We start from the raw sequence: 10,859 nt of genomic DNA, 5'->3' as shown, positions 1-10,859 counted from the left end.
CAAAGGGATGTCATCAGACATTTTTAATCAGTAAGCTGAAGTCAAGAATTAAGGCTCTAGAAGGTTGAGTAATGGTAAATTCATTCAAAGCTTCTTGTACCATGTTTTATTTGCAGCAAATCTAAATGTGGATACATTTTAGGATCCACAGGCTGCCTTCACTACATTGATAGTTTCAGCTCAAACTCAGCTCCTATCCCCACAAAAATCTGTACCTCAGGGTTAGCACTGTGTTCAAGTCAAGCTAACTAACCCCAAGGGATGTGGAAGGTCAATCCAACATTTTCCGGCTGGAGGTCATATACACGGGCACATTAATCCATATTTAGACTCGTAAAAGCTACAATCCATAGGTTCTGTGCACCCCCAGCTACCATGGCAGTCAGTGTAGCTTTGGGTGATCAACTTTGAAATTCAGGCCCCTGATTTAGGAGGTTTTAAAGGTTTGCTCTAAGACATTAAGCCTTGGGAAGGTGTCTCTTATTTGATGGATAAAATCTGCCCCTGCACTGCCAGAAGGGGCATCAAGCCCTCTCCTCCCCCCACACTGCTACTATACTAGCCTATTAATTTCAGTAACAGCTACAGCTCTTCTGTGCCCCTCACTGGACTAGGTTTTGGACATTGGACTCATTTAAGTTTTGTTCCAACAATTCCAGTCCAAAGGGCAGTCTCAATGGCAGAACATTAAGGTCTGATGCAAGTTGTTCTGCCTTCTGCTTTTCTTCAGTAACTAACCCCCCTAAAACCAGCTGAAGGCAGAGTTTATCACTACTGATGTAAAAGCGAAGTCACTGGGACAGTCTTTTTTACCAGTGGTGAGAAATCAATAGGCTTGCATGGGTGTGTGAAAGACACCTGGAGGCTCCAAATGCTGTATAAATGCAGCAGCTTGAAGAACAACTCAGCAGCTATTACTTCAGTCACTCTGCTGGTAGATCACTCAGTAACTCGGATGTTCTGCAGTGTGGTTGCTTTTCCTATACTGCAGTGACTGAAGCTCTTAGGCACAACCCAGCTAGTTTATACTGGTTAGCAATTGAGATACCGCAGCACAAAGCTCACTTTGCTCTTCCCTTGAGCTAACTAGCAGTAAAAACCTTTCATCATAGTGAAAGCCTTTTATTATACTGTGCTATACAAACCTTTAATTCTCACAACACTCATGCATGTTGTACAATAGTTCACAAGCAGCATATTTTTAAAACAACTGCAGCTGACCCTTCACTTGTATTTCTAACTTAGTTAGTAGCTGTTTTTCCAGATCCAAAGGGCTGTAGTATAGATTATTTTGTGAGGAAATAAACAGTACATTTGCGTTGAAGATTACACTACACTATTTGAAAGTGGAACTCAGAATTAGTAGCAGCGGGGAAAAGTTGATTTCATATTGATAAGAGAGCAAATTCCTTCAGAAATTCAATAGTAATGACTGGATTGATCAAAATAATAATCCCAAGGTCAGGAAGGCATCCCTAATGAGGCTGAATAAATGTAATAGCTGCTAATTATAGTAGCCTTAGTTCACAACATTAGCAACTGCTTGGGAAGCTTCAGCTCTAACTGAGCAAAAGATCTCTAGCCTTAAGGGAACCTCTTGAAGATGCAATTCTGTTGTATCCTTGTCAACTTGCCTTAATGCCATTATAGTGGCAAAGTAACTTTTACATTCTATACTAGCAATTACTTCCTTGAATATCATCATTCTGGAGCTGGAATTTTGTAACGAGACTGTTTATACCTAGTGCCCAAGTTGTAGGCATCACCTTTGCGCACACACTTCAGAAATGAACCTCCCCTCTGCTTCTCCATCCTACTAGCACAAAAGCCACTTTTTTCCCCATAATCCCCCATGCAAGACTCTGCCCCTTCCAAACCCCTGAGATAGCGGTCACCTCCCTCCCCCAACATCCAGGTAGACCCCATGACCCTTTATCCAGACCACACTTAAAGCCTCCCTCACTTTGACTCAACATATACTCACAGTTCTCTTGATAACTAATAACCAGGTGTAGCAGGGACAGCTAACTAGATTTTAAAACTTGCTGTCATTATTGTGTAGACCTATTTATATGGAGCTGGCTCCAACACAACTGGTTCTATAAGAACAGATAATGCTGTTTTAACCATGTCCTCCTGGCTCCCCTCGTCCCCCCACAAAGGTGTACATTAACTGATTTAAAAAACTGCATGAGATAGACATGTAATTCCCACTGAAGTTAATAGGAATCTGAATCCCTAGTGTGCTTACCTACTGCTCCAGCAGGGTTTTAAAATCTGTTTAGCAGAACTTATTCTGCTCATGGCCATGAGGAAGACTAAACCTGTTTTGGTTATTTTGTGTGCAACCATCAAACACTGCTTTTTTTCTTTACACAGTGATATCTGTCTGTCTCTGTTCCTCCCTCCAGTGCCAATGTTCTTATTTATATATATTAGGGCTATCCAACTATTCAGCAGCCAGAGGCTGTATGCTATGTGGGCCACATCAATTGGAGCTGCACACCTCAGGGACCATACTAATGCAAGCGGTGGGCCCCTAGACAGCCCTTGCTGCTGCACCACACACAGAAACCACTGTCTGCTGCACTACATGTAGGTGACACCCCACCAGTGATGCACCATGAGTGTGGGCAGCCCCCCACCTGTACTTCATGTGCTAGTGGACCCTGTCTCAGCTCCCTGCACTACAGGATGTGCCAGCTACCCCTTGGCAGAGGGGGAGCCCAAAGCCCCAGCAGCTGCTGCAGCAGAGAAGGAAGCCCAGGGGCCTCAGTTTAACTCCTCATGGGCCACATGTGGCATGAAGGCTGTGTTTCACAGTCCAGATTTATATGACAGCAGGATCCAGAATCTTCAGTCAGGAGCGGGAGCCCACTGTATTACAAGCAGAAAGCAGTAAGATTCCAATTTTTGCTTTCTCCAACCCAACATCAGCATCACCTCTATGGGCTGAAGGAATGTGCATAGGACTGAAAATAGCTGTTAGGAATCTATTGTTTTTGTTTATCTAGATCTACAAAACTGATAGACATAAAACTAAAGAAGGCCTCTATGTGATCTTAAGGGCCTGAACCTCCTGGATAATGCCCCTTGATCATTTTACTTAAATGCAAAATTTAAATAAATATGTGGAGGTTCAGGTTGTGTGTACGCTCTTCAGCATTTATCTTCCATGGGGTGTGGCTAGGGAGGCAGTGAAAAATAACAGTATTAACTCCAGTTGCCTCTGCATTTATGTTCTTATCAGGTCTCCTTCATAATGCCCATCCTGAGGGCCGAGTTCTGACTTCCCAAAGGAGGGGGTGTCATCTGACTTTGATAAGCAATGTTTGAGTTTAGCTTCTAGACTATGATAGGATGGCTGGCTTTTGACTCCTTGGCAAGTACTCTAGTTACATATCCAATTTGACAAGTAGTGTGATTTTAAAATAGGAAAATGCAGATCCGCTTATAATCAACACAGTTCTCACACTTACTGTTTCAAATTGTTCACAGCATTTAAAGAAATAGCAGAGCACTTGTGCATTGCCAATAACAGTTCCAAAGCAAGTGACTATAAAGTCAGTCATCTTCTTTAAATGTATTATTTTACTCCTGTTTTCCAGCAAGTGGGAGTTTTCCCTCCACCATTCCTCTTTGTGGTACCCTGTTTTTTGCTTTGACAAACATCCAATTCCAGAGTTGTTTAAAGCCCTCACTAAAAATTGATGCAAGTACCAAGAATATCTACTGTACATTCTGACAGTTACCTCATTCATGTAGTCATGAAGGACATCAGCACAGGGACTAGTGTCTCTGTATTGCACCTGTCCTTCTCAGTCAGTTCCCAGCTTGGTATTTGGGAGGTGTGGGGGACACATACCAATTTTACACAGGGCTGTCAATGGATATGTGCTACCTTTTAACCATAACAGAGATAGCTCCTTTAACGATAACCAAATGCAATCTATAGGAGAGAGGAATTTTGCACCTTCCTCAGCTCTGACATACGTGAACTGGAATGCAAACCTTCTGAGCAAACAAGAAGCGTTAGCCAGGTACTACTGAGAGGTTTTGAATCCTTCTCTCAGAGCAATCTGTAAGATGTGTCTCATGACAATCTTTATTATTCTTGAAATATTTCTTCCTTACTAATATTTAGCTTCCTACCTGGAATTGTTAGTCCCTTCTTTCCCTTGAGGAGGCAAAAGGCACCAAATACTTAACCCAGCTGCCAGAGTGCAACTGGACAAGTGAATGAGCAGGGCCATAGTACCTATGCCTTATTCTGGCCCTGGTAGAGAAGAGGAATTGCCATCAGTTTTCGAAGGCAGTGGGTATGTATCAGATACTCAATGGCAACGGTACAGAACCTTCATGAACAACACAGAGCTAGAAGCAGGGTGGAAACTGAAAAAAGCAAGCAAGGGGAAGGAGGACATTTAAAAGCAGGTTAGGACACTGCAGTCAAGTACTGCCACTCTTTCAGCAGGTGTTTACCTTTCTAGGAAAGAAGAGAAAGGGCTCTAGCAAACTAGGCAATGGCATTTTGCTGCCACACCTGGACAGAACAAATGGAAACTCTCTGAGAAGAAATGATGTAATGTATGGACTGACAGTCCTTATAAGCAACTTATCTTGGGAAGAACGCTCAAACTGAACTTAATTATTATTTGTTTTCAGTAACACTCCCCAGGAAGAGAGAGAGTCTGAACAGTAACCAGGCACTTTTCCTGGATCAAGCCTTTGTTGTCTAGGGAACACTCCTCTTTCACTCAGGATTAATGGAGATCAAGTGAGGGGAAACAAATAGGAGAGGTTCTGGCCAGGAGAATCTGAAGTAGTCTGGAAGCTGGCCAAGAGGAGGGAGAGGGTAAGAGGCATACTAGTATGCAGGAGATAACTTACCTGTGATTGAGTCACTCCCCAACCATCACTGTGATATCAAAGAGTAGAAAAAAGGTTAGGATTACCCCAACTTGTGTGGACAGACAGACAATATCTAGTTTTATCAGATTCTCTGCAAGGAAATGTTTACTAGCGTAAAACGTCAGCCACATGCAACCTGCTCCTAGGCACATGTTTGCTTTCCAGAGCAGCTGGAAAGACCATAAATAATATCTAGAGATATTATTAGAGACCTCCATACCATAATGATGCATGTTATGTGCCAAAGCCCCTCTCTGTAGTCAATGTGCCTCAGGTCCAATGCAAGGCACAGCAAGTAAATGCTAGCAAGACGGATCCTGGAAATCTGGTCCAAGTCATCTACACACTCTGAACCTCTAACACAGCTGTTCATTTGTGTGCCTGCATAAGACCAACAAGTTCAGTCAGCTGCTTTTCTGCCATGTGGAAGGTGAGCAAAATTGAGTTCTCTCTCAGATCAAGATGACAGCAATTCAGATTGCTCACAGCTTGGGATCTGTGCCTCTTCAACAGCCACAGAAAAAAACATAATTTGGAAAAAAAGGCCTTTTTGCCAATAAGTCTCCAATCAAGGCAGGATCTAAGAATGAGCATCTTCTGCCAGAGACTAGCCAGTGGAGGGAAGGTTACCCACCAAATAAGAACAAACAACATGTCAAGGTCTAAACTGCAAAGAGGGAAACAACTGTGTGGGAAACGTGTTTCAGTGGTCTTTATTATTGTCGCCATTATTATTGGGTAATAATATTTCTATTGTAAACTACTGTTCAGGTTAGAGTCTAGTAATGATACATACAATAGAGAGCTTGGCTTATTCAGCTTAGCAAAACAAAAGCTGAAGGGGGCTATGATCACACGATTACCATAATACACTGGGAGGAAGCAAACATATCTAAAAGCTAGACCAGGTTGTCCCAAGATCCAGCCCCTGGTGCTGGCTCTGGATTGTGACTGTATCCTCATGCTTCATGCAATGCATGTCATAACCTGTGCACAGAGCCCAGGACATGCACTGCATGCAGCATCCACGTGGGGCTAGCCCGGAAGCCCCCATCCCCACATGCCAGGTCCAGTGGGACTGCATTGCAGGCAGCACCCATTCCAGCTAGTCTGAGGCAAGCACCACATGCAGCAAGAGCCCCAGAGTGCAGCCAGAGATGACACTAGATCTAGCACGTGAGGAACAGGGTTTCGTGGGTCCCCGACTCTAGCTGGTCCAGGACTGTCATACACGGTGTCTGCTCCAGCCAGTATGAGACTTAACACTGCATGTAGTGCCCAGCCTGGACTGGTCAGAGTGGGTGCCACATGTGACAGTCCTGGATTGGCTGGAGCATGCTAGATCCAGCATGCATGGGGGGACATGGCCTGGTTCCATGCCACTCACCTAGCCCATGGGGCCAGATGAATCTGACATCCCAAGCTAAACAACAGTGTTGGCACAGGAGCAAATACATTAGGTTGGAAATTGGAAAGTGGCTTCTAACAAACAGAGCAGGATTACTGTATTCCAATAGGAGTAATAAGGAGAAGAAGTTCAAGTGGTTTGATAAAGCTCTTGTTTAAATGCAAGAATGTGTGATACATTTGCCTGAGACAACAGAGGACTGGACTTCATAACCTGGAAGACCCTATCCAGTCCTCTGGGGTCTCTTGTAGTTCATGGTAGTGCCCTGCCAACTGAACCAGCCTTCCACTAAGGACTGTAAGTAGAGCTGGTCTGTTTGACAAGTTTACAGATGGGAGAGGGTGCAGGGGGGTGATCGAAATTCATAACAAATTATGAATGCTTTCCCTGTTTGTCAACTAGTTTTGGTAAGACTATAGTTCACTGCTGTTTAGTTGTTTTCCTCCCTCCCTCCAATCAGCATACCTCCCTCATTTCCAGTGTCTGCCAACTAAACACTCCCCGTAGAGACTAGCAGTTAAGAAGCCTTCCCAGAGACTGCAGTGCTTAACAGATGCTAGGAAGTGCAAGAGAACAGTATAAACCATATCGCTGGTAAGCTTCCTCGTGTGCGGACAGCACCACGCAACAACGCCAGCCTGAGAGGAGAGTGCGCTAGGCCAGCATGCTGCACCGCCCGCCCAGACAGCCAGCAGAGACCGCTGTCTCCAGACTCCCCCCGGCACAGCTCCGGTGACACCCATCAGGGATGACTCGTTCCCGCGGCTAACCGAACAGAAGGAACACAGTGCATCTCTCAGGGATGCTGACAAAGGATGACTGAACGTCTCCCCCCAGTCACTGCCTTCAGTATTACAGACCAGGTCACACTAGGGCTCTTCATCTTCCCAAGTTCAGGTTCGAAAAGCCAGAGCTCACTGCAGAGGCAGGGCCAGGATCGTCCAGGAGAAACTGCACCTGCTGTGTGCGTCCGGCCAGCCCCGCTAGGCTGCGCGCACATCGCAGCGCCTGAACCGCTCGGATCCAAGCGTCTCAGTGAGGAGCCGCGTGTCCTTTGAGCAGCGCCTCTGCACCTTAGGCTCGGGCATCTCTCGTCAGACGGACGCTGCCCCCGGGACAATGCCACCTCTTAGTGCCCCGGGGGTTTGTGACTATGGAAAAAGAGCAGAGCCATTGTTTTTTGTGGCAAAGACCCCGGGGAGCGCGGCAGCCGCGGCGCTGGTGGCCCTGCGGATTCCTGTTTGCAATCTCGGGGTTTCTCTTGCGAATCCTGCGCGGCGCGGCGCCCCACCCCGGGCTGCCGCAGCGGCCGGCCTGGCAAGCACAGCCTTACCGGCACCTCTTCACAACGAGAAACTCGAGGCTTGCAGCCGAGGGGCTTCCCGCCAGGCCTGCACCTGGCCCTTTAAATCTCCGGGGGGAGAGGGGGAGGCTTGGAACGCCCCTAGACGCAGTCTCCGTGGAGACCAGCAACATTCCGCTTCCCGGGGAGCCCCGTTAAAGGCGCCGCCGCCCGGGGTGCGCGGAGCCGGGCTCCATGGAGGCGGCGGGGCGCGGAGCCGAGCAGGGAGCAGCCCCAGGGCCGCGCGGAGCAGCCAGGTGCGGCGCCAGCGCGGGGGGCAGGCAGGGCACGTGGGGCGGGAAGGCTGGCGCGCAGCTGGAGCTGCCTGGCCCAGCCCGCGTCCGAGCTGCGATGGGGGCGGAGCCGCCCTGCATCCCGGCGCTGCTGATGCCTCTGTCCCTGAGCACGTGGGACCGAGGCGGGCGAGGCCCCTCCAGCCCGGGCTCCCCTTTGTGTGGACACCCCTGCAGGCGGCCCGCTCCCCTCAGCTGACTGCTGGCGGGGGAGGGTAGTCGCGGCTGCTCTCCGTGCCGCAGCCCGAGGGGCAGCAGGGATCAGGCGGGCAGGGTAACCTCTCCCTGGCTGCGCCCCCGGCACACAGGGACTGGGAGCCCCCGGGCAGGGCCTGGACTGGCGGGGGCGGGGTCGTCTTGCCATTTAGTTCTCCAGGCGTGAACCGTGACTGCCCCACCAACATCTGAGCAGCTCGAAGTGTAACCTGTAACAAGTCTTATTTTGCACAAAGCATCTCCGAGGAGCGGCTGCCTAGCGTTTAACAGCAGAACAGAGGACGGGGCGAGAACCTTTCCTGCTGCCAGAGCGCCTGGCGGGAGTGTTTGCATTGGGCTTGTTCAGTTCTCACGGACTTACCAGAAGGCATCCTCAGTCCTTGGATAGTTTCGCTGCCTCCATGTTCCAGTCCTTCCCTGAGACTCAACACGTCCACTTTTAGCCACTGTTTTTTCTCCTTTTGTTCTAGTTCAGTCTTTATGCTCATTCAGTCCCTGCACAAATGGCCACCCTAGGTGCCAGTGATGGGACAGGAATGCATGGACACATCCACTTGGAAATAGGCAGAGTTCAGGAAACTATACAAGCAACGAAACAAGCAAGTCAATGGAGCACTTCCTTTATACAGAAAGAGGAAAATTGGATGCCTCTATAGATAAGGCTGGATGTTACAAACAAGGGCCATTAGTGAAACCATAAATGCTGTCCAGGGAAATGTGTTCCCCCTGCAGGCTGATCATGCTGTCTTTTCAACTTGCTTAGCTCATCTGAACACAAGAATTCAGGAAGGAGGGAAACAGCTGGCAGTACAGAGGTGGAATCAGAGAGCAGCTTCCGGGAAGGGGCCACAGAACAGGCACCTCCAGCCTCAGGTACTCTGAAGCCCCATCCTTGTTGGGCACTGGGGTTGTAGCTATAATACACATACAGGACAAGGAAAAAAAAATCAAGTCACAGGACAGAACAGAGAATAGTCAGGGAAGGATAGAAATACCCCCCAAAAAGAACTTTGGTACAGCTGGAGTTATTCAGCAGTAGTCATTGCACTTTAAATTCATACCTGCACTTCATTTCAGTGGGTACTGAGAAATAAGGTATAGCATTGAGCAAACATTTCAGTTTTGGGTACCTTAAATTTGACACATCTTTGTGTGAAAATCCAAATATCGGGCTAATTTTTCTAAAGCTAGTGAACATACACTGTTCCCATTGCCATCACTTAGTCACCCAAATAAAGTTAGATGTATAAACTAAGCTTGAAAATGTTAGCCTTAGTAATCTGATGTGTGGAGTAGGACAGGAGCAATGGTCAAGCAGGGAAGGAAATATGGTCACTACTCTTTGAATCAGTGAAGAAATGGAGTAGACTGTGTTTCCTATCTAAGAGAGGGCTTTTGGTGTGGCGTTTATAGTCCCTTCAGTAAATAAATATGATGTTGATTTAATTTATATGCATCTTTACTAATCATTTTGTCTCCCAGAGCAAATCCAAATTTTGCTCATTTATTCGTGTATGGATAGAGTCTAGGTTAAATGCTAGCAATATTTATGTGCAACAGGTACTGAAGATCATCGCATACTGCCAGGAGGAATTACAAAAGAAAGTTCTTCCTTGTCATTAAATACATTAAGCAGGTAAGAAAGGGCCTTTGTTTGACCAGTACAACTGTCATTTGGAATCAGTGAAATTATTTCCATTGATTTCAGTGGAAGCTGAATCAGGCTCCTGCTGAATTGTTACTTTAATATAAAACTTAACTTGTCATTGTTATTTTCTGAGGTGTGCATACTGCCATTTTTCTTAATAAGGGAAATATAAAACCAGCAAATCGATGTGTTTAGCATACTAAACTGTTTTCTTTGCTTCTCAATTCCTCTAAGATTGGCCTTATTTATATTATAATCATTTGAGTTGGAAAGGATCATAGAGGTCATTTCAGTTTCTCTTCCCCCAACTGCACAAGTAAATTGATTCACACTCCTAACTGTTATCAGCTAGACATATACATTTCCCACTGATTCCCATATTCCCACTGACAAGGATTTCATAAGTTTTTCAGGGCTGCACCTTCCATTCCTAAACTGCACTATGAGAGGTTCTGTCCCTGATAAGTTATACATAACTTGCTTTGCCTTTAGTAAAAGACTTAAATAGCTGAGGAGCTGTTATAGTAAGGATACAACTACTGTAAGGGTAGTAGTTTATTTGCTATAGGCCACTAAACAGCCACAATGTTACATTTTTATTTGTGGCTAGGAATCACAATTCCTTAGGTTAGGAGATGATGTGCCAATTGATTTAACCATGGCAAGTAGTCAAGCACCATGTATATATCAACCCTGCATTATATCCCCATGCCCTGCAAGCTTGAGCTAGGCAAACCCACCTCCTCCTCCTCTTTGAATTGCCTTACAGGTGCCACATCCTGCATACCCAGATGCTTCTGGAATGCATGTCTGATACTAGGATTTTGGGGGATGAATCTCAAGTTTCTTAGTACTGTGCAAGTGCAGCCTTTCTAGGAATTGACTTGTGATGCACTGTGGGGTAATTTAGCTTTTCTTGTTCTCATGGGAGAAGCTTATTTTATCCTATTGTTGCTTGAGATACTAAACAAACCTCATTTTGTGCGTGATGTATTAGTGGGCCAAATCAATTAGCTACTCCTGGTCATGGGACAACTGCTT

The 10,859-nt window shown here is 46.4% G+C and overlaps 1 protein-coding gene across 2 annotated transcripts in view; it reads left to right on the top strand.

The window, feature by feature from the left end:
- Nucleotides 1–5,834: 5,834 nt before the first annotated feature.
- The window catches only part of ERICH6 (glutamate rich 6), a 30,348-nt gene continuing 25,323 nt past the window's right edge, over nucleotides 5,835–10,859 (top strand). For both annotated transcript variants that reach the window (XR_009463485.1, XM_019491854.2), the window contains exons 1-3: nucleotides 5,835–7,918; nucleotides 8,934–9,043; nucleotides 9,731–9,806. Coding sequence is in view for 1 of the 2 variants with exons in the window: in XM_019491854.2 (XP_019347399.2) it covers nucleotides 7,857–7,918; nucleotides 8,934–9,043; nucleotides 9,731–9,806 (248 nt within the window). In the remaining variant the exon portion in view is untranslated. The remainder of the gene's footprint in view (nucleotides 7,919–8,933; nucleotides 9,044–9,730; nucleotides 9,807–10,859) is intronic.

Source organism: Alligator mississippiensis, chromosome 7 (genome assembly GCF_030867095.1).
Source record: "Alligator mississippiensis isolate rAllMis1 chromosome 7, rAllMis1, whole genome shotgun sequence".
NCBI classification, from domain to species: Eukaryota; Metazoa; Chordata; order Crocodylia; family Alligatoridae; genus Alligator; species Alligator mississippiensis.
This window is presented reverse-complemented; position numbering and strand designations above follow the sequence as displayed.